The 25,677-nt window shown below is 52.4% G+C and overlaps 3 protein-coding genes across 3 annotated transcripts; 2 read left to right on the forward strand and 1 right to left on the reverse strand.

Annotated features, from left to right (window-relative positions):
• Nucleotides 1-1,040: 1,040 nt before the first annotated feature.
• On the reverse strand, nt 1,041-12,533 carry srrm2 (serine/arginine repetitive matrix 2). The gene is made up of 14 exons (XM_030089538.1): nt 12,341-12,533; nt 11,081-11,332; nt 10,869-10,964; nt 10,602-10,787; nt 10,209-10,289; nt 8,390-8,455; nt 7,924-7,953; nt 7,715-7,825; nt 6,528-6,648; nt 4,576-6,443; nt 2,627-3,238; nt 1,700-1,777; nt 1,488-1,595; nt 1,041-1,401 (listed from the first exon to the last, which is right to left on the reverse strand). Exons 2-14 carry the CDS (start codon nt 11,326-11,328, stop codon nt 1,347-1,349), a joined length of 3,660 nt encoding a protein of 1,219 aa, XP_029945398.1. The 5' UTR covers nt 11,329-11,332; nt 12,341-12,533; the 3' UTR covers nt 1,041-1,346.
• Nucleotides 12,534-13,001: 468 nt separating this feature from the next.
• Nucleotides 13,002-17,415, forward strand: arl6ip1 (ARL6 interacting reticulophagy regulator 1). Its single transcript, XM_030089623.1, has 6 exons — nt 13,002-13,150; nt 14,417-14,550; nt 15,599-15,718; nt 16,350-16,467; nt 16,676-16,760; nt 16,848-17,415. Exons 1-6 carry the CDS (start codon nt 13,115-13,117, stop codon nt 16,964-16,966), a joined length of 612 nt encoding a protein of 203 aa, XP_029945483.1. The 5' UTR covers nt 13,002-13,114; the 3' UTR covers nt 16,967-17,415.
• A 4,686-nt stretch (nt 17,416-22,101) lies between these two features.
• On the forward strand, nt 22,102-25,292 carry rnf25 (ring finger protein 25). The gene is made up of 10 exons (XM_030089585.1): nt 22,102-22,183; nt 22,434-22,505; nt 22,907-23,003; nt 23,264-23,331; nt 23,417-23,486; nt 23,587-23,658; nt 23,729-23,875; nt 23,954-24,043; nt 24,241-24,378; nt 24,464-25,292. Exons 1-10 carry the CDS (start codon nt 22,164-22,166, stop codon nt 25,061-25,063), a joined length of 1,374 nt encoding a protein of 457 aa, XP_029945445.1. The 5' UTR covers nt 22,102-22,163; the 3' UTR covers nt 25,064-25,292.
• The last annotated feature ends 385 nt before the right edge of the window (nt 25,293-25,677 follow it).

Raw genomic sequence — 25,677 nt, forward strand, 5'->3', positions numbered from 1 at the left:
AAGATTTCACCACAGAAGTGTTGAACGATCCAGAAAATGAATCCTAAAGAAGGGCGTGGGCCTCTGAGGAGACACTAACTTTTCATTCTAATTTGGACACTTTTTAGACAGTATCTTCATTGTCTTTCCTTTAACTTTGACATTCGATTCGTTATTCACAGTAACGTCTCGTTTACACGACGACGATTCAAATTAAAACATCATTTGTTGCATTTTCATTTCATGAATTTCATATTTGGCCACTAGTCGGTGCTGTTGGCTTTTGTAATAAAACTTGAAATTATGTCAGTGGAAACGGCTGAGTTCGTGTGTTTACATGGGACTATTTATTCCTCTGTGAATCCCAATAAAGTCTAATTCCGCTCTAAAATGACCATGTAAACACCTGAAAACTTTATTAAAATTTAAGTTTAAAACTAAAAGAATAGACCGGCGGGTTTGTTCTCCCCTTGGAAGTGGAATTTTATGCTAATTAGGCGCGACTTCGTTCTGCGCATGCTCCGTCATGATGACGCAATACTCGAAGATGGCGGCCCGCTGTCGGCGTTTCGACTCATACGGAGACAATTTATTTAACGGCAGTTTCAGAAGAATTTGATACAATGAAACGAGCGGATTGACAGGCGCCTAACAACGTGGACATTTTCAAAGCTGTAGAGTCAAAGTCAATTGAGAAAGAAAGACGAAAAAAACGCTGTTTACTTCCTGGAGACGTCAATTACGTCATGGCCAACCTGTCCAATCAGAACGCATCACAGACCCCGGCGTGAGATAATTTAATCAATTTTTCCCATGTAAACACGATGCTCATGAATATAACTCTGAATTACTTAATTTAGAATAAACCAATTCCAAATTATAAACACCAGGTATCCACACTGAATGTGTTAATCTGATTCCTGTTAAACTTCCGATCTTCTTTCATCCCTCCATCCAGACTCTTCGTGTTTCTGTCCAGCTCTGATGAGGATTCTCTGTTCGCTCAGGAAACTCATTTTAACCTTCACAATTATTCACAGGATTCAAAGTCACCACACACATAAAATGTACAATTTATCTTTATTCGTATTATTCAGGAGATTCAACAAAGGAATGAATGACACACACGTTTGAGATTCCGCTCACATTAACAGGAAAAAGGGCGGCACGTCTGACCGTTACCACAAAGTAAGAAGCAGATCCAGACGGCAGGGACCTACAGAGGACAGAACACACCGAGCTTCCAATTCAGCGCGTCTGAAGCCCGCAGGCAAATAAAAACAAATGTACAAGCCGGCCGGCCGCCGAGGGGCGGGGGGCCGGGACTGCCGGGCCGTTCCAGTCTCCACAGCGCCAGAGGAGTCCCGTCAGTTCCTCCGTCTGCTGGACGGCGGGCGGCTCGGAGACGGCCGGCTGCCACTCCTACAAACATCAAGGAATCAGTTAAACCTGCAGAGCTGCGAGGAGCAAAACAGAAAACGAGTGTGTGTGTGCGTGTGTGCGCAGACCTGCGGCTCGGCGAGGACGCCGCTGCCCTCACGTGTCTGGGAGGAGAATAACTCAGCGAGCGAGAGTCTCTGAGCGAGTCTGCCGGGACGCGCTGCGGCCGGACGGGACTGAAAACACAAAACATCACATCTGAGGACTCCAGCCCGCCACGCTCAGCATCCGTCTGTCACTCCTGACCACAGCAGTGAAACATCAGCTGTCCCCGTCTCACCTCTTCTTCTGGGTTTGTTTCTCGTTGTCGGAAGAGGAAGAGGACGACGACGAAGAGCTCTGAGGCTTCGGTGCCTTCCTGTAAAACAATATTGAGAGAATAATGACGCCCAGTGTGGCTGAAGGACGGCTGTTCTGGATGCTGTCTGTGGCCACTTCACCTCAGAGTCCTCTCAAGACAGCAAACTGCTTCAGATCTCGCAAGTTCACAAGAACTTACAAGTTGATGCTTCACATTTTAGTTTTTTGTTCAAAAAGAGAAAAATAAAATCAGCAGATGAACAGGTTAATGCGTTCACATAACCAATATTTACAGCCGATATTCATTTTAAGTAAAAGTGAAAATACTAGTGTTAAAATTTTGATTAGTACAAAGCCTCTCAGGCTTCTGCAGCTACTTCCTGTTTGTGTTTTGAAGGCTAAACTGCAGAGTTTTCAGAGTTGTTTTTCGTTACTGTTCATCTTTTCCTGAGTGAGGGAAACATCTGCCTGTTAGAATTGAAACGACTGCTTTTGTTTTGTATTTATTCAGTGAAAAGTTGCAGTTTAATTTGATTCAACAAGTTCCACGACTATTGTGCTAACTGTTAGCATGTCAATGGGTTTTCCCATGCAAGTTGGCGGGACTTTTTTTTTTCTCCCATAATGCATGTTGTGTTTTACGGTGACTTAATCTGCCAGTCAGGAGACAAAGCTCTTCTCTCCAGAGATTATTTCACCGATAAAGCTTCCTCACTCCTCTTCTCTAAGCACACACATCCATGTCTGTGCAGGCGCTGTGCTTCAGCTCACTGCTGATTGGCTGGAGGCCGAGGAGACTCCAGCAGAGGGACGAGGCTGCATCGGAGCCAAATTCAGATTCGGTTCTCCGTAACTTGTTTCTGTGGCCAAACAGAGGCCTCTAGTGGCCGCTGACGGCATGACTCACCCGTTCTCCTGCTCCGCTTCGGAGTCGGAGCTCTCTGAGGACGAGGATGACGAGGAGGACGAGGAGGATGAGGAGGATGAAGAGGAGCTGGAGCTGCTGCTCTGATTGGCCGCCGCCTTCGCCTCCTTCCCGTTCACGGCGCCCTCGGTTCTGCCCGGCTCTCTGGACGGCGGCCGCTTGGCGTCCAACTGGCCGCTGTCCGGCGACCTCCTGGAGGTCGCGTCGGGGCGCCGCGGGTCCGACTGCGAGCTCCTCCGCCCCGGGGGCGGAGCTTCAGGGTGGGCGGGGTCTCTGGAGACGGCGTGTGTGGAGGAGGAGGAGCGACTCTTCGGCTCCTCCGGCTCCCGGCGGTTTCTCTCTGCCGGGAGCTTCAGGTCGCTCCTCTCTGGAGGCGGGGACGGCGAGGAGGACGAGGAGGAGGAGGAGCTGGAGGAAGAGCTGGAGGAGGAGGACGAGGACCTGCGGGGCTGGGGCGCGGCTTTGGGCTGCACGCTCTCTCGTTTTTCCGGCGCCCTCTCCTGCTCCGCCTCCCTCGGCCTGGCCCTCTCTCGCTCTCGGGAGGCGGAGCCGCTCGCCCTCCCCCGTCGCTGTGGAGACGGCGAGCGCCGAGACCTGAGGACACGACAAGCACGTTTCACCGGGAGGGACAGTCAGAGACCACCGCTTCACAGAGCAACGGTTTAATCTGAGGAGCCAGAGACTCAGCAGCTCAACGACCTTCAGGGACGAGCGACAAGGTCATTCTCAACTCGACCTCTACCCAGATCAAACGCAAAGAAATCCACAGGAAAACAAAAACAAAACATCGTTCACACTAGATTTCTAATACACATTTAACCATCTTTGTGTCTGATGTCTGACTGTTCTGTCATCTGGGACACGCCTGTGTTTTTGAATTTGCATTTCTCCGTCGCCAATCAGAGGTCTGTCATTTTCAGCCAATCACGGCGATCAATCAAGCGATCAGGCTGCTCTGTTTGTTCAAAGACGTAATAATCTTAAGAAAGACACGTTTGAACTTTTCTTGATCCTGAAGGCATCTTCACCGAAACCGCTGGTCTGAGTCTCAGACAGAGGGGTTTAGAAAACGCCGTTGTCACGGCAACCAGAACATCCGTGACTGTCAAACGGTCTGAAGACTGCGGCGTCATTCCACCGCGGTGCGACAGCTGCCACGAGCTACAGCTGCTAGCAATCCAAAGACTAGTCGCGGGAAACGGAGATTAAAACGTTTTCTGAAGCCGTTTCCCACTGGCCAGACAACCCGATTCAACCCGCTAACAATCGGCTCCTCCTGGCAGTGTGAAAGGGTTTAATCAGCATTTAGAAAGGCGTCTTTCAACCCTGCAATGGACCCGGGTTTTTTACTGTTTCGCCACTACCAGCTTTTAGTGTGAGGGACACATCCGGGAACGTACATGATGACGTGGACACAGCGTGGCTACGTTAGCAAGCTAGTTGTTGTTTCTGGACACAGCGTGAGATTTCCTAGACCAGAGAGCTCCCCCTGATCCGTGGGGAAGAGGAGATTCGTTAACAGGTAACGGGGACTGTGCTCCGTTGCATTGTTCACTTTCGTTGTGCTCCGTCGCGCTGATGATGTCATCAACGTGGGACACCATCAGCGCAGGAAAACGCAGCGACGCGGCTCGCCGTAGTGCAAAAGCGGAACGAGGTTTGAGCTTCACAGTCTGTCGAAAGTTCTAAAACTATGAGAAAGTGGGCCGGAGCATGATTTGATCAGACAGTAACAGCACGACGCATCGACAGGCATAATTATCCCCGTCTGGCAGAGCAGTTTTGACTCTCAGGCTGTTTGGTTTGAGATGACCTTTGAACCTGCTGCTCAGAGGTGAAGAACAAACACTTCAGTTCGGTTTAGAACCGAAACACCATGAAACCTGAAACTCCTTGAACGTGAGCGGCTGCAGAGGAAGGCTCTCTCTCACCTGACAGGACTTCTTCTCCTCAGGCTCCTGGACCTGCTGCGCCTCCTCGGACTCATGGACCTCCGGGAAGTCCTCTGATCTCTGGGTCTGTCCCGGTCCCGGTCCCTCTCTCGGTCTCGTTCCCTCTCTCTCTCCCGTTCCCTCTCTCGGTCTCGTTCTCGGTCCCGGTCCCGCTGCCGGTCCCTGTCAGACCAGGCCGGGGGAGGGGGAGTCCTCCTGGACCTGGGAGGGGGGTCCTGGTACTGCTTTGGCGGCGTGCGGCGAGCCGGGGAGGCGCCGACGGTCTTGGGAGGCGGAGAGCGCGACTTCCTGCCGGAGGGGCTGGACCTGGTGGTCCTCCTGGTCCCCCCCTCCCGGTCCCTCGCTCTCTCCTCCCCCCTGCCCCTCACGGAGGGCGAGTGGCGGGCGCCGCCCCTGGGGGGCGGGGACGGCGGCGGGCTGGGGCTGTCCGCCTGCGTGGGGCTGTAGCGCTCCTGCCCCCTGGCCCGGGCCGGGTGGGGGGGTCTGTCTCCCCCCGCCTCCCTCTGGGGGCGCTGGGGGGTGTCTCCCTCCGGGCTCTTGGCCCTCCCGTTGGAGAGGTATCTGTGAACGGCGGCGCCGACGCCGGACGGAGGAGCTCTGGGCGGGCTGCTCCTCTCCTTCCTCGCCGCCTGCTGCTTGGGCGCTTCGTCCTCGGAGGAGGAGGACGAAGACGAGGACGAGGAGGAGGAAGAGGAAGAGGAGGACGAGGAGGAGCTGTCGCTGTCACTGTCGCTGCTGCTGCTGCTCGCCGCTTTCTTCTGGGTCGGTTTGTCCTCCGGCTTCTTCTTCTCTGTCGGAGGACTTCTGTTCTGCCGCTGGCTCGCCTCCGGCCGCTCGCCCCTCAGCTTCTCGCCGGGTCTCGCCTCGTCTCGCCGCCTCTCGTCCTCCTCTCTCCTCCTGCCTTCGTCCCGGCCTCCTCCTCTCCCTCGGTCCAGACGCTCCCTCTCCTTCTCGCCCTGGCGTCCGCCGGCGCCCGGTGAGCGGGAGGCGGGCGACGGAGGAGCGTCCCTCCTCTGCTGGCGAGGAGACGCGGCGCTCTCCTGCCTCCGGCCGCCGTCCTTCCTCCCGTCCCTGACGGGCTGGTCCTTCTCCGTCCTCCCTCTCTGAGGAGGAGGAGGAGGAGGAGAAGGAGACGAGGAGTCGTGTCGTGTCATTTTACTGCGATCTCTTTCCCGGTCAGCGTCTCTGCTCCTTTCCCTCCTGATCTCCTGCTTCGGAGGAGGAGGAGGAGGAGGAGGAGGAGGAGGAGGAGAAGGAGACGAAGACGAGTCATGTCTGCTCCTCGGAGGAACCTTCTCCCGCCCTCTGTCAGTCCTGTCTCTGCTCCTGGAGCGCCTCCCTTTCTCTCCATCTCTGCTTTTTGAAGATCTTCTTTTATCTGCCTCTCTGCTCCTGGAGCGCCTCCCCTTCGCCACTTCTACACTCCTTGATCGCTTCCGTTTCACCTCCTCCACGCTCCTTGAGCGCCTCCTTTTCTCCACATCTACGCTCCTGGAACGCCTCCTCTTTTCTGGATCTACGCTCTTTGAACGCCTCCTTTTCACCTCCTCCACACTCCTTGATCGCCGCCTCCTCTCTGCCTCTTTGCTCTTTGATCGCCTCCTCCTTGCAGCCTCTGCGCTCCTCTTCTCCACCTCCACGCTCCTCGAGCGCCTCCTCTTCTCCACCTCCACGCTCCTCGAGCGCCTCCTCTTCTCCACCTCCACGCTCCTCGAGCGCCTCCTCTTCTCCCTCTCGGTGGATTTGGCGGTCTGTGGAGGGGGGGAGGGCGAGGAGGAGTCGTGTCTCCTCTTGTCTCCTCCTCTTGAGGCCTCGCTCTGCCGCTCTCTGTCCTGATTGGACCGTTTCTGAAAGGAGGACGGACACGTTGGTATTTCCTTACGACCTGACATCAGCCTGAACGGCCCTGAGCTGCTCGAGGAGCCACTCACTGCGTCTCCTCCGGGGCGAGGCGGGCTGTGCCTTCTCCTGTCCGGGGACCTCCCCTTCCTTCCTCCTTCCTTGCTTCTTGCCGTTTGCTCCTGCTGCCTGGACCTCGGTGGAGACTCGACGCTGATGAAACGAGAAGAAGACACAATGAGTACGTTTACATGCAGCCAATAAACCTTTTCAAACCCTTTCCAAACTCGAAACCCAGTAGCACGTGGCCGTGTAAACACCCGCAAAAACCCAAAAAAGTTCATAATCGAGATTTTAAAAACCCGAAAAAGACCGCTGGGTTACTCCTTTTCAAACTTGAAAGTGCCGCCGTGTAAACAGATATCGAGAAAAGGGACATCGTTTTAGGTTCTGCGCATGCTCCCATCCGCAATGAATCAGGGTCTTTTGAGTCCAGCAACGATTAGACGCGAAACTCACCACACTTTTGTCCGTGTGAGGCTTCCGTAACGCACGATACCAACTGTTATTCTGCGCGCGCACATGCTTCCTTCTGAAAGCCGGCGATTTGTACGGCCTGCAGAAAAAATCATGAACAACAGAACAACCGTTCTGTCTGCGTTCCGTCTACAGAACAGAACCGCAGCGTCTGCCTCTGCAGACCAGTGGAGGAGGTTGCCAGATCTGTCGATCTAAGCCGTAAAAAAAAAATCTGGAACTCGTAGAAAGCAGCCCAAACCTCCATCTCGGTTGAAAATGCACGTTAAAACCGTATTTGTACGATTTTAAAAAAAGCACGTCACAAAGACCTAATCATTTAATCAACCCATCCAACGTGTTAAAAAAAGAAGCTTACTTTGGCGGAAACCCCACCCAATCTGGCAACACAAAGCCGCTCCGATCAGAGCCGTTTTGTTTTGAGAAGACGATGACGTGCGCCGTGGTTTGGAAAGGAAGATCTCGATTGAATGCTCTGACTTGTAAACGGGGTAACTCTCTGTTACAGCATGTAAACGGGGTTTTCCTGATGTTTCAGAAACCCAGATATTGACCTGAACCCAGATATTAGCTGCATGTAAACGTAGTGAATCAGACGCCGATCACCGACTCTTCTCGAACCTCAGTCGGCGTAACGATCCATCCTCTAACTCCTGATCCTTTCATTAACCCCGTTTAACACTCAGACAGTGACAAAGCCTCCGCCGAGACTCAGGGTGGCGTCGTCGTCGTTCGTTGGTACCTGTGAACCGAGCCGGAGGAGACGCTCCTCCGTCTCGCCGCCTTGGTTTTGGGAGGACTCGAACTCTGTTTTGTCTTCTTCTTTGACGCTTTCCGTTTCTCGTCCGACGAGCTGAAAGAGGACACGGGTTTTCCGAGTTACTTCACTCTGAACCGAGATCGGAAAACAGTTTGCTTCTCCAAAACGAGGCGTGACGTAAAAACACCCACCTGTTGTCCTCCTCCGATGACGACGCCTCACTGAAACACAGACACGGTTATTATCTAGCAGCTTAGAAAGCAGCATTCCATGTATTCATGAGCATCTTTCTGTTGCTGTTACACAAAACCCGGTTTGCTGGAGGAGGCACCAAATGACAGACACAAGAAACACGCCTCACTGCAGGGAGCATCAGCTGTGACTAGCATTAGCATGCTTAACTAGCAGTTATCTTTCCTTCTGTCTGCATGAGGGAAGCTCATCTCAGCTGCTTTGTTAATCCTGCTTTTCATTGTCACTGGTTTATCAATCTGTTTCCAGAAGCATTAAAATCCAGATTACAGAGCATCTTCCTCCTCTGACATCCAGACAACATCTACTTCACTACAAATTACTCCACTGCTTAGAGAATGTAGCAATGACTTTGTGTTCATCAACACTGATGACTTTAAAACCAAACAGTGAGGTTTGAGATACCGTTTCTTCTTCTTCTTTTTGGATTTCTTCTTTTCTCTCCGAGGAGACGGCGACGGGCTCTCCGAACTGTTACCGGCAAAAAGAAAAAACAGTCACGTTTCCTCTGCACACATCCAGTAAGCACAAATTTAATTCAAGACAGAAACAAAACTCTGCACGTGTGTGTGTGTGTGTGTGTGTGTGTGTGTGTGTGTGTGAGAGAGAGAGACAGATAGATGTAGACACAGAACCTCATGGGCGTCAAACATACGACTTGAGGTGGAGCTAATCAAGAGAAAAGCTAAACTCATGTCGGTTCTTTTAGTTTTGCCGGACTGTTCAGTCACTGAACCTCCTCCTCCTCCTCCTCCTCCGATCACACCGAGGATGAAGGAGTTAAACCAGGCTGTAGAAGTCAAGTGTCTGGTGAACAGAAACGCTGCTACAGAGAAGATTTCATGTCTTTCTTCATTAAAAACCAAACAGAAAACAGGTGCAGTCAGTAGAGAAGAACGTTTACAGGAATCCTGAAATCAATGTTCTTGCAGAAAAGTGTTTTCTCTTGTGGATTTTTAGACATCACTGAATTGTATTTAGGATTCACCTGTAACATACTATAACTTTCAATTTTGCTATCACAACTATTATTGTTAATGGTACTCTCTCTTACTCTCAGTTGTCTAGTCTCTGGCTGCATGTACATGTGTACATATTCATGATATTATTCTGATGGTCCTTTTTTGTATGTCTTTCTTTTCCCCTCTTTTCTCTTTTCTTCTTCTTTCATCTCTTTATCTTTCTCTTTTTTAAATGTACTTCATTTAACTTTTTCTGTAAATAGTTTTGTGGTACTACTTTATTATTGCTGTTGTTTACAGAGACAATGTTCTAATGTTCGACTGTTCTGTTAAAAAAAAAAGGCAGAGAATGTGTGTAATATTTTGGGTGCCTTGTATTGTATTGCCACTTAAAGATTAAAAAAAAAAAGATTGCTCAATATTCAGTTGTAAGAACGTGCGTTTCATCCGTTCACGCTTGAAAAGCTTAAAAAAAAAAGAAGAAAAAAAAAAAGACATTACTGCTGGCTGGCACTGCGGGGGCTTCATTTATCAACCGTGCACACACGGCATTTCCAGGCCAAGCACAGAATTTTGCAACTTGTACTTATAAACGTGTGTAAATATAAGGACGACTGGGGCCAGGTGTACACACACAGCCTAGAGGTAGAATAAGAACTGAGAAACTACAAACACAAAGCATGAAGGGAGTCACAGCAGGTCAAACGCAGCAAACGTCCCGTTTACTTTCATCAAAAACGAGAGACGGTTCTCAGCTGTGACGGCTGGTTGAGATGTTAAATACTCCGGGAAGCTTTAAAGAACCACGAGCTCCACAGAGATCTGGGTTTCAGAGCACCGCTGATCTGTCTGCTGAGAGCAGGGAGCGGCTTCTCAGGAGGGAAACGCTTCCATTTCATGTAGTCATTCATTTAGAGTCTGAGGGTTCTGCGGGTTCAGTGACACACTGACAATCACTGGTTAATACAGTTCCTGGTGGTCCGGAGGCAGAACTCTCACCGGTCACTTGGGACGTTCCATTCTCAATAAGGTGATGTGCTTATTTAGATTTTGGGCAAAATTAATATTAATTGATTGGTGGTTGATTGAAACCAGAGACAGGAAGAGCAGAAGCCTCCCCAGAGCCCGTCCAGCTCCGGTGCACTCTGGGATTTCTGGCACCGACTTCAACATTAAACTGGAGTCTAGAGCCTCTGGAGTGGAAGATCCTTCAGAGTCTGAGACATCGACCATCAAACACAGGTCCGGTGAAGAGCTCTCACCTCTCTCGGTTCTTGTTTTTCTTCTTCTTGCGACTGCGTTTCTTTGGAGGGGAACCCGACTCGTCTGAATCCTCCACCAACCTGAAACATCAGACATTCATGACGCTCTTCATGCAGTTTTCCAGGTTTCGTAGTTCCTGTCAGACATGATCGGGCCGAATGATGCTCAGCATCCTCACTCTCACTGTTCTTAGCATTTCAGAACCCCCCTCAAAATTCTGTTATTTAAGAAAATTAAACTGTCTTTGTCTCAGAATGAATTGTGCAGGAAAAAATAAAATATGCTTGTAGTTTCTGCCGAGTGAAAAGTTTGGGTTTCTGTGAAAAAGACTTGGTTGAAGGTGCTTGAAGAATTTCACGAAGCGTCACTTCAGAGTGCGAGTTTACGCTCACGTATATTTCTGCTGCTGCAGTTGCTCCCTCTCCAGGCGCTCCTGCTCCCGCCGCTCCTTCTCCTTCTCCTTGCGGTCGGCGTGGAACGACGAGCCATCCACGTAGTCGCTGGAGATGCCGAAGGCGGCGCGGAGCCGGTCGTTCTTCTGCTGGTTGGCCGCTGCCAGAGCGTGAGTCTCCGTCACCCTGAGGAGCAGACGAGAGCCGTCAGCGTCACCGAAGCGCCTGGCGGAAGGTTACGTTGTGGCCCGGCGGCGGCGCTCCTACGTGGGTCTCTCTGTGGTGGAGGGAGCCGGCTCCAGCTTCTCCTGCAGCATCATCCGGAAGCTGTTCACCTTCTCCTCGATCTCCTCGGCAGAATATCTGAACACACACCGGAAACAACAGATCAAAAGCTGATTCATCGCAGAAAACAGATTTCACTGTCGACATGGAAACAGTTGAGACTGTATTCCTCTGAGAATTGGCGGCGTCCTCACCCCTGCTCCTCCATCATGTCCTGCAGCTCGGCACACTTCACCTCCAGCTGCCTCTTGCGCTGGTGCTCCAGGATGTCGGCGTTGGGCTGCCTGTTGAGCTGACTCTCCAGCCTCTCGCGGTCCTTCTCGTCCCGCTCGCCGCCGCGCTCGTCCCGCGGCCGCTTGACCCGCAGGCTGGACAGGTTTCGCTGCACGTAGCCATTGGTGCCGCTTCCTCGCGGAGTCGTCAGTCCAATCCCATTGTACATGACTCTGCAGAGAGAGAGAGAGAGAGAACACTGAGGGACATGACGGCAGAGGAGCCAAGTGGCTCCAGTCTCATGAGTGTTTATTTATCCATCTGCATGGGGAAGGTGTGTGAGCAAAAACCATAGGAATGATCCAGGAATCAGTACTCTGAAACATCACATTTCCATTCAAATTTTAATATTACTTACAGCTTTAGTGTACACACCAGAACTGTGTTTCGAATGTGCTTTATCATGTCTGGGATCATTCATTCAGTTAAAGAATATTATCTCCAGCATGAATCTTGTTCATTGTGCTCGACACAAAAAAAGGTGACTATTCATTCTCACATACTTCCAACTTCAAAGTTTGAACAGTGCGCTTCACATATTTATTTAACCGTGAGGACAACTGAGTCTGGACTGGATCCATTTTAGCCACAGAAAACCATTTTCAGCCTGGACCTGATTCAACATGAAGAATCCAATTTTTACAAACGTTAGAGTGACTGACTTTTCATCCAAAATTTTACACACTTAACTGCGATTACACTCTTCACGGAAAAGACAGAAAGCCTTGCAGAAACCGTAGATTAGCCTCGTAAATCATTGAAACACTCCAACAGCTTCATTCGGGCGGCATTTTATTGACACGGAGTTTTCCGGGTTTCCTGCGGGTGCTGGAAGGTTTACGCCGCACATGGTGGATCTATTCGAGTTCAACGCTTCGTTTTACCTTCAGATTCCGCTCAGAGGCTGAATCAAAATGAAGAAAACGTTAATTTAGAAGCGCAACAACACGTGCGCCAAACGGGCCTGTCGCTACAAAAGATTGTCAATTAGCGGAATTATGCTAATGAACACGGCCATTAACGCTTCAAACTAAATTAAACATAAACCACTGGAAAGACTGGGTCTGGAAATCACAGCTTAAACATTGATTGTAATGAACGACTCTTGTGTTTCACATTCACACAATCTGAAGGCCTGAAAACTCACAAGTGGCGAGCTAAGCTACGCTAACACTACGTACCAGCTTTGTTCCTCCGGAGCGAGGAGACAACAGTGTCCGAAGAGGGCTGTGGTGACAAACACCGTCCCGCCAAGTCACACACACCACAAGGCAAGTTTATAACGATCCCGTTGTTGAAAAATACTCGGAGATACGAAGAAACGATCCTAGCTTCCTTACAGTTAGCCGCTAACTGCTTCGCTGTCCAACAGGAGGTCCTATGACGTCATACGCACGTTACAGACGCTCAATCATGATGCGTTCAAGTATACAGAGTAGAACTGGGAAACGTCACGACTTGGTCTTTTGTGAATTTCCAAGACCAAAGAATTATGGTGAAAACTCCCAGATCAAAAATAGAAATTATGGGTGGAATATTAAGATATAAGGCTATCATGAACGTTGAATCGAATATAAATGGTGCTACAAGTTTTTGAACAGCAATGCCTTCCCTTTTTTGAGATGACTAACAAAAAACAGCAAACTGTTCCTTGTTTTTCTCCATACTGATATGGTGGACCTAACTCTAAAATACATATAAAAATTCTACATTTTCTCAGCATCTAAACAAATATAAATTAAATTGACTTAATTAGCGTCTAGAGCATGAAACGACATTTCCCAGGATGCCCCGGGCGTTGTGACGTGGTCTCCATTTAAAAACATCCTGCCTCAGTCGGACCGTTAGTGACGCTCGGTCCGCCTCAGCTGCAGTACGCGTGTTGCTCCGCGGGTCCTTTCTCTGAAATAACAACCAAATCTGCGAAACTAACCGAAACCACCGACTAAGCAATCATGGCCGAGGGCGATAACAAAAGCGCAAACCTATTGGTGAGTATAAATCATTTTTTGTTTGTGTTTGTTGGGGATTTTACGGCTCCTGCGTGGTTGTGGGTGTGTTTGCAGCTAGCATGGGGCAGCCGCCTCCTGGGTTAGCTCACCCCGCCGCGTCCGGGTGTCCATTTGCTCGGCTAGCCTGAACTTCGCACCGTCAGATTGTTACAAAACCGACATCTGATGGGGCTTTAATCGCTTATCCGACCATCTGTCACAGTGCGGCCGCCAGCAGTAGCCGTGATCGCGGCTAACAGCGGCTAGCCGGGGAGCTAGCGGGCTTTAGCCGCAGCGCTGACAGTTCCTTTGTGACAGCAAGTATCTGAGCTGACAAACAGTCACAAGCACCGAGTTTCACCGCGAGACGCTGACAATTCGCCGTTAAACCTTCTCCAATCTTTATTCGGCTCCGATTGTCTCCGGTGTGCCAGTCGGAGCTGCACTGTCATGTCAGCGCCAGAGGCACACACGCCCTGAACGTCCCGACGCAAACACACAATCCTGCTCATTCTCTGCACATACCCTATATATCCATGTACTGGTCTGTTTAAAGGCCCGTATGATGTCTAGATCAAGGCCCTTCATCTCACAGTTCCCTTATGGAGGACTGAAAACTGTCACACATCACAGGCTGCGACTAAAGCAATGACACACAGTTATGTAATTTTCTCTGCACTGATAGCTGAGCTAATTATTGCAGCCAGAGGTCAGATACCATCACTTCAACCCCATAGGGATCAAAGAAGACCCACAGTGATGATTGTCGGCTGTGGGATTCAAACCTGCACACTTCAGATCCCTGATCCACGTCCCAGAACCTCCAGGTCGCCACTGCTTTAATCTGCAGTGCAAATTACAAAAATAGAGCAAGAAAGAGGCTGCGAGATTCCTGTAAGAAGAACTATTTACTTGGTGAAGTTCTTTGTTAATGATGCTGACACATCTGGATTGTTGTAGCTGAGCTGTCAGCGCTGTGAGGGTCAGGCTCACGCAGGAAATCCACCTGAAGCGACATCAGTTAGTGGGAGGAAGGAAGATGCTCTAAAATCTGAAAGTTGGGTTTTCTTTCAAGAAATGGATTCATGAAATAATTACAAGACGAAGCAGCAAGAAAACGTCAGCGATTACTTCAGGATTGGTAACGGTCCTCCTCCAGGAAACAGCAGTTCAGCCACATAGTAACTGTTCAGACTGCTGATGCTCGGAGCCGACGCAGCAGTTCTTCCCTTCCTCGTGCTCACAGGCGTGCTGACTGTGTTTCAGGCTCAGGAGACGGCTCAGCTGGAGGAGCAGCTGCAGGGCTGGGGTGAGGTGATCCTGGCCGGGGACCGCGTCCTGCGCTGGGAGAAGCCCTGGTTCCCCGGGGCCCTGATGGGCGCCACCACCGTGCTCTTCCTGTGAGTTCACACCATCATCCACCCCCTCCTCTAGGGGGCGGGGGCGCTAACTGCCCGGCACATAGCTGGCATAGCAGGCATTTCCTTCCTGCTCATGCTCAGATACAGCTGATCCATCTGTTCCGAGGCGGGTGTGTTTGCTGCTAAGGCGCCTTTAAAAAGGCTCCAGATTACAGCTTTTAATCGCCCGTCCTTCATTCTGAGCTCCGGACTGCTGACCTGTTGTCACCCAGTTTGATGTGATGTTGAAATGAAGAAGTGAGACAGGATCTGGTGACATGCAGACTGCGCAGTGCACGGAAACACCGTCGACTGCAGCCCGAGCTCACGTGTGACGGCAGCGACTCGACAGCAGCTCCGGGCTCCAGCCCAGAGTCACCACTGCTTTCAGGTTTTATTGCTTCAGAATTTACGAAGATCCTCTGTGTTGGTCAGGAGGAGCAGCCTGCTCTCTCTCTCACTCACTCACACACGGGAACAGAAGCAGTGGATTTCTAGCGGTGGCTGTACGAAGACGCCCCATAAAACTTCTCTGGAAAAAGCTGAGAATCTGAACTTCTTCACCAGTGTTTCCTGCTGGAGTAGTTTGTGAAGTTTTTCTTTTATACTTTCACCAGTAAAGCCAGACATGGAACGCAGTGTTTTTCTGGTTTTCCCTGACATGTGAGTCTGGTTTTAGCACCCCCCCCCCGGGGTTCCCAGACCCGGGCCTGTCAGGCCACTGAATGCGTTGTTTGTGAACATTCCTATTTTCCTGTTCCCTGAACGCAGCGTTCCTCCGAGCTGCTGATCTGCGGTTGGAGTTTTTTAAAGTGTGTCAAATCCTCCAGGAGGACGACCGGCTCCTCCAGCCTGCGGATTTCATACCAAATAAAACCCCCACCTTTCCTCCAACTAGAATTAAACAATGACATGAAATCCAGCTGAAAGCGTTGAAACACTGAGTCCAGCCGTGACCACTGGGTATCAGTTTGACAGCAGGAAGCGGCTGCAGCACCACAGAATCCTCCGTCACTGCTGGCTTTCTGAGCGTGCCTCTGTGTTTCAGGCTGATCTACTACCTGGACCCGTCGGTGCTGACCGGACTGTCCTGCACCGTCATGCTGCTCTGCCTGGCCGACTACCTGGTGCCCACGCTCGCCCCCCGAGTCTTCGGCTCCAACAAGTGGTGAGAGAGCCGCTGGGATCGGGGTCATGTGACCATGTGCAGCTTCCTGTGAAGGAGCAGGGCGGCGTCTTTATACTCGCTTCAAACTGGTTCTGCTACTTCAGATTTATTACATCCAAACACATGATTTCACATCTGGAACATCGAGATTACTGAAGCTGCTTTAAGGGAGCTGCTCTGCGAACGTTAGAGGAGGAAGATGCTCTATAATCTGGATGTCAGAAGTTGAATGAATAGAACTTTCTCCATCATTTTATTTTGTGAACTCCTGATCCTGGCTGAAGAGAAGATGCTCTGTGATGAGCAGGAGGTTCAAAGCGCCGTCTCTGGACTGTGAACTCCAGTTATCTCTGCTTGGAGACCCGTCGACACCTGATAGCGCGGCGCCGTATCGCTGGCTGTTATCGCTGCGCCCGTCCTGCTGAGCCGTCGGCCTCCACGGCGTGAACCGTCTCTGTGCCCGGCCTGAAATAAAGAGGCATGAGTCAGCAGGACGGGCGGAGCGCCCCACCCCCCCAGCCGGGGCCCCGTTCCCCCGTCCTTCACCCGGCTCTGGCTGCGATGCTCCGTTTCCTCTCATTAACTGGTTACAGTTACTGATTGTAATCTGTAATCTGTCCCCCCTGCTCAGGACCACGGAGCAGCAGCAGCGCTTCCATGAGATCTGCGGGAACCTGGTGAAGACGCAGCGCCGCGTGGTCGGCTGGTGGAAGAGGCTCTGCGCCCTCAAAGAGGAGAAACCCAAGATGGTGAGGAGCCGCTCCGCTCTGCGCTCCACGCCATGAAAATACCGGCCGGTGCCACTCCGTCCCACTTAGCGGGGCTTGAAGTGGGCCGTTCGGTCGCTCTGCTCTCCAGGGTTCACCGGGAGAGTAAAAATAACATGAGTGATGGTGGGTGGGGGGGCGACGGGGGGGCGGCAGGCGGTGGTAACCTGACCTCCCTTCTCTTCCGCAGTACTTCGCCTCGGTGATCAGCAGCCTGCTGGCGGTGGCCTGGATCGGACAGCAGGTCCACAACCTGTTCCTCACCTACCTGATCGGTCAGTCGGAGGGGGGGGGGGCCTCTGCCTTCAGAACAGCTGCTGACGTGTGTGTGTGTGTGTGTGCGTGTGTGCGTACCCCCACAGTGAGCTTCCTGCTGCTGCTGCCCGGCCTCAACCAGCACGGCGTCATCACCAAGTACGCCGGCATGGCCAAGAGGGAGATCAACAAACTGCTGAAACAGAAGGAGAAGAAGAACGAGTAGACGTGATGAAGACGAGGATGAAGACGAAGAAGATGGTGACAGGAAGTCGGTTTAAAAGGAAAAAAAAAAAAGAGAGGCTGAGGTGGAGCGCCCCCTGCTGTCTGGGCCTTTTATTAAGTTTTTTCCATCTTTAAATGAGTTTAATTTCACCCTCTGTGCTGCATGCAGCCTCCACATGAAGGTCCTGCCCCCCCCCCCCGTTACCATGACTACTGAGCAGATCTGTCATATTTTGTAGCATCACTGCGTCGTTTGAAGTCTCCGTTTCTTTTGTGCTTATTTAAACGTAGCGCTGAGAACAAAACTGGATCTGTTTGTGTTTGTACATATGTCTCTGTTCTCTCTCTCCATCTTATTTATGTCTTTTTGTTTGTTTTTTTTTCTTCTCTCATTTTATGACTTTACAGGACAACTTTATGAAAACGTGAATAAACTTTGACTTCAATGGATTTTCTGGACTGTGTTTGGAGTTTATTCATGAAACAGAAAGATTCCCTGAAGGAAAGTCAGGAGAATAAATATCTTGACACAACTTAAAGAAAACCAGTTGGTGAAACTCTGGACTATTCAGACCAAGTCAGAAATTCAAATCAAACGAACAAAGCTGTGTGTTGCCCTGTGACGAGGTTCCTTCCAGGGAACTCCGGAAAAACCGATCTGGTGTGATTTAGGATGACTGTTCAATAAAACATTTCACTGCTACAAGATACATGTAAGTTTCTTATATAATTAACAAAAAGAAATTGCAGTTTTACTGAAGGCTTTTGTCTTTTCTGAGCTCTATAATCACAGCCAGCAAACAAAACACCAGTTTATCAGAAGATCACTGTTTCCCATAAGCCCCTCCCACTGGGCGTGACAGAAAGGCATATTTTTGGGCACTAAACAAACAAAATCATATATAACTGACTCGAAAACAAACCTTTCATGAGTTCATCATATCTCACCAGTTCATACTAAACACTTAGAGAACATCCATCCATCCATCCATTTTCTACCGCTTATCCGGGGCCGGGTCGCGGGGGCAGCAGTCTCAGCAGGGATGCCCAGACTTCCCTGTCCCCAGACACTTCCTCCAGCTCCTCTGGGAGGGTCCCAAGGCGTTCCCAGGCCAGCCGAGAGACATAGTCTCTCCAGCGTGTCCTGGGTCTTCCCCGGGGTCTCCTCCCAGTGGGACATGCCCGGAACACCTCCCCAGGGAGGCGTCCAGGAGGCATCCTAAACAGATGTCCGAGCCACCTCAGCTGGTTCCTCTCGATGTGGAGGAGTAGCGGCTCTACTCCGAGCTCCTCCCTGGTGACTGAGCTCCTCACCCTATCTCTACGGGAGCGCCCAGCCACCCTACGGAGGAAGCTCATTTCGGCCGCTTGTATCCGGGATCTTGTCCTTTCGGTCATGACCCAAAGCTCATGACCATAGGTGAGGGTGGGAACGTAGATTGACCGGTAAATTGAGAGCTTCGCCTTTCGGCTCAGCTCCTTCTTCACCACGACGGACCGATACAACGACTGCATCACTGCAGCCGCTGCACCGATCCGCCTGTCAATCTCACGCTCCATCCGTCCCCCACTCGTGAACAATACCCCAAGATACTTGAACTCCTCCACTTGGGCTAGGGTCTCTCCACCAACCTGGAGGGGGCAAGCCACCTTCCTCCGGTCGAGGACCATGGCCTCGGATTTGGAGGTGCTGATTCTCATCCCTGCCGCTTCACACTCGGCTGCGAACCGCCCCAGTGCATGCTGTAGGTCCGGGTTCGATGAAGCCAAGGACAACATCATCTGCAAAAAGCAGAGATGAAATCCTGTGGTTCCCGAACCGGACCCCCTCCGGCCCCTGGCTGCACCTAGAAATTCTGTCCATAAAGATTATGAACAGAACCGGTGACAAAGGGCAGCCCTGCCGGAGTCCAACATGCACCGGGAACAGGTCCGACTTACTGCCGGCAATGCGGACCAGACTCCTACTCCGGTCATACAAAGACCGGACGGCCCTTAACAAGGGGCCCCGGACTCCGTATTCCCGGAGCACCCCCCACAAGACACCACGAGGGACACGGTCGAATGCCTTCTCCAAATCCACAAAACACATGTGGACTGGTTGGGCAAACTCCCACGAACCCTCGAGCACCCTATGGAGGGTATAGAGCTGGTCCACTGTTCCACGACCAGGACGAAAACCGCATTGTTCCTCCTGGATCCGAGGTTCGACGATCAGTCAGATCCTCCTCTCCAGTACCCTGGAATAGACTTTCCCGGGGAGGCTGAGGAGTGTGATCCCCCTATAGTTGGAGCACACCCTCCGGTCCCCCTTTTTAAACAGGGGGACCACCACCCCGGTCTGCCAATCCAGAGGCACCGTCCCCGACAGCCACGCGATGTTGCAGAGGCGTGTCAACCAAGACAGTCCCTGCACATCCAGAGACTTAAGGTACTCAGGCCGAATCTCGTCCACCCCCGGTGCCTTGCCACCGAGGAGCTTGCCAACCACCTCAGTGACTTCAGCTTGGGTGATGGACGAGTCCACCTCTGAGACCTCAGCCTCTGCTTCCTCCACGGAAGACGTGGCGACGGGATTGAGGAGGTCCTCAAAGTACTCCTTCCACCGTCCAACAATATCCCCAGTTGAGGTCAGCAGCTCCCCACCTCCACTGCAAACAGTGTTGGCGGAGACCTGCTTTCCCCTCCTGAGGCGCCGGACGGTTTGCCAGAATTTCTTCGAGGCCGACCGATAGTCCTCCTCCATGGCCTCCCCGAACTCCTCCCAGACCCGAGCCTTTGCCTCCACAACTGCTCGGGCTGCAGTTCGCTTGGCCTGCCGGTACCCGTCAGCTGCTTCGGGAGTCCCATGAGCCAGCAAGGCTCGATAGGACTCCTTCTTCAGCTTGACGGCAGCCCTTACTTCCGGTGTCCACCACCGGGTTCGGGGGTTGCCGCCACGACAGGCACCGGAGACCTTACGACCACAGCTCCGAGCAGCTGCTTCGACAATGGAGGTGGAGAACATGGTCCACTCGGACTCAATGTCCCCAGCCTCCCTCGGGACATGAGAGAAGCTCTCCCGGAGGTGGGAGTTGAAAGCCATGCTGACAGAGGGTTCCGCCAGACGTTCCCAGCAGACCCTCACAACACGTTTGGGTCTGCCAAGTCTGTCCGGTTTCCTCCTCCGCCAGCGAATCCAACTCACCACCAGGTGGTGATCGGTCGACAGCTCTGCCCCTCTCTTCACCCGAGTGTCCAAAACACGCGGCCGGAGGTCAGATGACACGACAACAAAGTCGATCATCGACCTCCGACCTAGGGTGTCCTGGTGCCAAGTGCACTTATGGACACCCCTGTGCTCGAACATGGTGTTCGTTATGGACAAACTGTGACTAGCACAGAAGTCCAATAACAGAACACCAGTCGGGTTCAGATCGGGGAGGCCGTGCGATCCAATCACCCCCTTCCAGGTCTCACTGTCGCTACCCACGTGGGCGTTGAAGTCCCCCAGTAGAACAATGGAGTCCCCAGTCAGAGCACTGTCCAGCACCCCTCCCAGGGACTCCAAGAAGGCCGGGTACTCTGCACTGCTGTTCGGCCCGTGAGCCGAGACAACAGTGAGGCACCTATCCCCGACCCGAAGGCGCAGGGATGCAACCCTCTCGTTCACTGGGGTGAACTCCAACACATGGCGGCTGAGCTGTGGGGCTACAAGCAAACCCACACCAGCCCGCCGCCTCTCACCGCGGGCAACGCCAGAGAAGTGGAGAGTCCAGCCCTTCTCGAGAGGTTGGGTTCCAGAGCCCAGGCTATGTGTGGAGGTGAGCCCGACTATATCTAGCCGGTACCTCTCAACCTCCCTCACAAGCTCGGGCTCCTTCCCTGCCAACGAGGTGACATTCCATGTCCCTAGAGCCAGACTCTGTGTCCGGGGATCGGGTCGCCGGGCACCCTGCCGTCGGCTGCCACCCAATCCACACTGCACCCGGCCCCTACGGTTCCCTCGGTGGGTGGTGAGCCCACCGGAGGTCAGGCCCACGTCGTCCCTTCGGGCTGAGCCCGGCCAGGCCCCGTGGGCAAAGGCCCGGCCACCAGGCGCTCGCTCACGAGCCCCAACCCCAGGCCTGGCTCCAGGGTGGGGCCCCGGCTGCGCCATACCGGGCGACGTAACGACCTTTGTTCTTTTTCTACTCATAGGGGATTTGAACTGCTCTCAGTCTGGCCCGTCACCCAGGACCTGTTTGCCATGGGAGACCCTACTAGGGGGCATAAAGCCCCCCGGCAACATAGCTCCTGGGATCATGCGGGCTCTCAAACTCCCCCACCACGTTAAGGTGGCAGTTCTAGGGGGAGCACTTAGAGAGCACTTTTTTTTTTTTTTTTTTTTTTGGACTAACTGTTCTCACTTAGAGAACAGTTAGTCCAAAAATCCAATCCAGCTGGTCGGGTGGCCATTTTCCTGCCCAGCACCCCAGACCCAGGCTGTAGGAGCGCCCCTGCCCGGCCCAATGCAGGTCTGACTGCTGGGGGGCCATGAAGCCTCTGGTCTGGATCTGTATGAGAGCCGGCGTGTAGGAGTAGGACGGCCGAGTGAGAACCCTCAAGTGAACTGTTGAGAGAGGAAGCGTGGTGGAGGCTGTTATGTAAGGAGCAGCGAATCAGGAAGTGGAGAAATGTCTCAGTCTCTCACAATGAGCCAATCTGTGACTGAGCAAGGGAAGATTACCTGGCCAGGTCACCATCATCACAGCACAAACACTCACATCCACACCTCGGAGCTATTTCACTTCACGTGACTGTTTTTGGAGCGAGAACATGCAAACTCCACACAAAATTCCAGTCGGTATTTGAACCGAGGACCTTCTCGTTGTGAGGTGAGAGTGCTAACTGCTAATTACTGTGTGGCAGGTCTTTTTTGTGAAAGACATGATTAGTATGTTTGTTGAAATAATTCAACTTCATTACTGACAGTTCTGTTTAGATTTTATTTACTCCGCTTTCTGCACTAAAATTATATTTTTTAAATAGTGATAGTTTGTATTCTAGACTCCTTAAATGCGCTGATCCATAAATCTGAGGACTCTTTTAAACGTTTACTTCAGTTTATTTATTAATTTATCGTTTTAACTTTTATTCCCCTCTCTTATTTTGAAGGCCAGCCGGTCACTGCTGATGCTACTTCCTGTTAGCATTAGCTGCTAACGATTCTCAGAAACATGACGGCTGCGGAGTCAGAGTGAGTCTGAAACAACACAAATCTGTATCGTCACTGAATTTAAACCATGTCGTGTGGAGGAGCAGAGTTTGAACTGTACCCGGGGCGAAGTGTCGGAGTGTTAGAAGACTCATATTACGAGTCAAAGCATTGAGAAGTGTCGCAGCTGAGCTAACAGGCTAACGTTAGCTCGGTCTGGGTCATAAAATGTGGGTAAATAAAGAGATCTGAAATCATTTAAAGTTTGTTTTTCTTCCCCTTTCTCTCGCAGCGTGCTGTCTGAGATCGAGGTGCTTCAGTCCATCTACCTGGACGAGCTGCTGGTGGGCAGCAGGGAGGACGGGTGAGACCCGCTAGCTGCTGCTCAGCTGGAGGAGTCTGGTGACAGGGGCGGACTGGCAGACAGCAGGGACAGGGGGGCAGAGACAGCAGGGACAGGGGGGCAGAGACAGCGGGGACAGGGGGGCAGAGACAGCGGGGCCCGGGGCGAAGACAGCAGGGACAGGGGGGCAGAGACATCGGGGCGAAGACAGACAGCAGGAACAGGGGCAAAGACAGACAGACAGACAGACGGACAGCCGGGCCCGGGGTAAAGACAGCATGGGACTGTATTGGGTTGTCTTGCATCCTCTGGTGTTCTGCCTCTTGATCGCGGGGATGTGACTTGGTTGTTCCATCCTTTACTGTGCTTGTTGTCTTGGAGGACTGCGGTCCAAGCTGCCGGTTGTGTCCTTGTTGTTGCAGAGGCTGGGAGGTCAGCCTGGTTCTCCACCCGTCCACTGCCGAGGACTCGGTCTCCCAGTTCGTCCGACTGACGCTGACCTTGACCCTGGATCAGCAGGTGTGAGCAGGCTGGATGGATCTTTCAGATCCTCTGGATATTTACAGATATTGGAATGTTTTTGAGCAATTAGTTTTTTTCAGTCTGAACTTTGAAAACCACAAAACCCTCGACCTGCCTGGATGAGTCTGAATCACTTCATGTCTTAGATACTAAATTGATTTAAAATTTTCTTCCTGTTTTGTGGAAACCCTCTGACTGTCTCCTCCTCCGCTGTGTTTCCATGGAGACGCTCTGACTGTCTCCTCGGTGTGTTTCAGTATCCCTGGTCGGCTCCTGCCATCTCCATCCAGAACCCTCGCGGACTCTCTGATGACAAACTGAGCAGGTGGCGATTCCTCCTCCTCCTCCTCCTCCTCACCTCACCTCGGTCGTTCAGCTCTGACTCTAAACTCTCCCTCTCCTCCTCTCAGTGTCACCAAATGTCTCCAGCTGGAGGCTCAGGCCTGCCTGGGCTCCCCGGTGCTCTACCAGCTCATCGAGGTCGCTGCTCTTCTCTCATTTTCTCATTGCTGAAGAGGCGATGTGCTTTCAGCTTTCAGAGGAACGTTTCTCCTCATGTCGCCTGTTTTTACTCCTCCAGAAAGCAAAAGAAATCCTGACCGAGAGCAACATTCCTCATGGGAACTGCGTCATCTGTCTGTACGACTTCAAGGTGGGCGGCTCCCGTCGGCTCGCCTCATGACGACGTCACGCCTGACAGAGGTTTGTTCTGGTGTTTCCAGGAGGGCGAAGCCTTCACTAAAACCAGCTGCTACCACTACTTCCACTCCCACTGCCTGGGCCGCTACGCCCGCCACTCAGAGAGGGAGCTGCAGGAGAGGGAGAGGGAGCTGGAGGAGGACAAGACCCGGGACCACAGCCTGCATCAGGTCAGACCCCGTCGCTGCGACCCTGTCCGCCTCCTCTGCTGCTCTCTGACCCCGTCACTCTGACTCCGCCTCCTGCAGGAGCTGACCGTGGTGTGTCCGGTGTGCAGGGAGCCTCTGACGTACGACGTTGATCAGCTTCTGTCTTCTCCGGCTCCACAACTTCCCGAGGTAACCGCGGCAACGATGTGTTTCGGTGCTGAATGCTGCTCGTTAACGAGAAGCTGAGCTGCACCTTATTAAACGTCCTTAATGTGGGATCATTTCCAGAAATGATCCCTCGCTGAGCTGACGCAGATCAGGACCTTCGTCCTGAACCTCTGGTTTTTTTAACGCCTTCCGGTGGGAACTCCTGTTGTGTCTTCCAGCTTGATGAGTCGGCCGTCAGCTCAGATTTCCAGCAGAAATGGCGAGAACTCCAGAAGCTTCTGGAGAAGCAGCGGTCCAACGGAGGGATCATCGACCCCGAGGTGGAATCGAACCGCTTCCTCATCCACATCAACGAGGTGGGAGCTGATGGTGGACTCTGAATCCTGCTCCGGGACGGCCGGAGCGTCGCTGAGCGTCTCTCGTCTCTTCCTGCTTCCTCAGACTCCTGAAAACGGGACCCTGGAGGTGGACGGCCCCCCCGCCGCCCCGGTGTCCTCCACCCTGCCCCCCGAGGAAACCCGAGTCAGAGCGGACCTTTTCGGTCCCGGGCCGCCTCCGGGCCGTGGCGTCCAGGGCCACAGGCGTCAGTACCAGGCGAGGGGCCCGAGGAGAGGCGGGGGTCGGGGCCGGGGCCGGCCCCACCCCGGCAGAGCGCCCCCTGTGGCGGAGCAGCTGGACAAACTCAGTCTATCCTCAGACTGTCCCGAGGGCACCGCCGGGGCCCGAGCTCAGGGACCGCACATACCGGAGGGGCAACGGGAGGCTTGCGCCCCTCCGGAGGGCCCGCCGGCGTGTCAGACGAGGCCGGAGATAGAATCCCTCAAAGACGCCGCGGAGCCTGCCGGCGGCCACCGGGGTCGAAGGCGGGGCCCCCACCAGCCTCCACGCCACTACGGACCCCCGCGGTACCACTGGGACGGGCGAGCGCCGAGGAGCAGAGGAGGGGGCGGAGCCAACCACCTGTGTGGAGGAGGCGGGGCCCGGCGGGGGCACGGCCGGGCCCCCCAGCAGAGGCCGGCGGACCGAGAAGAGGTGCTATGACAAAGGGCAGCAGGAGGACCAACGAACGCCGCTGTGTGTGCCTCCATCGTCAGCCCGACCCCACAGACCCCGCCCCCCTCCTGTACGCCGCCATCGTCCCTGCCTCCAGTTTGCACTTTCACGCACTCAGACATCGGGAGAGTCCGAAGCATCGGAAACGGGCAGTTGTTGCTTTTTGTGGTGATGCTAAATGACTTGGAAGAACTTGAAAATAAATTTTTCTCCGGATGGTCCTGCGTCACAGTCTGTGTGTGTGTGCACTTGTGTGTGTGCATGCATTATCACAATACTCAACTTTATCACACCTGATCTCGTCACTTTCAATACTCATTTAAAATAATTTGGATGGTTTTGTATTTGTGCTTTTAGACATGAGAGAAGACCATAATTTTTTACGTTAATAAACTAAAAATCTAATGCAGATTTAAAATATAATGCAGAAGACATTTAAAACCCCTCAGTCTCAGCATCTTTTAGGAGTTTTAGAATTTAGATGAAAACCTCATTTCCATTCTGAGTTAGCTGATTGTTTTCATTTATTTTGGTTGTGTGTATTTATCAATTCGTGTCTCCTTTGACATTGATTTTATCTTATGTGACTTTTTCTATTAATA

This window comes from Salarias fasciatus, chromosome 4 (genome assembly GCF_902148845.1).
Source record: "Salarias fasciatus chromosome 4, fSalaFa1.1, whole genome shotgun sequence".
Classification (NCBI taxonomy): domain Eukaryota; kingdom Metazoa; phylum Chordata; class Actinopteri; order Blenniiformes; family Blenniidae; genus Salarias; species Salarias fasciatus.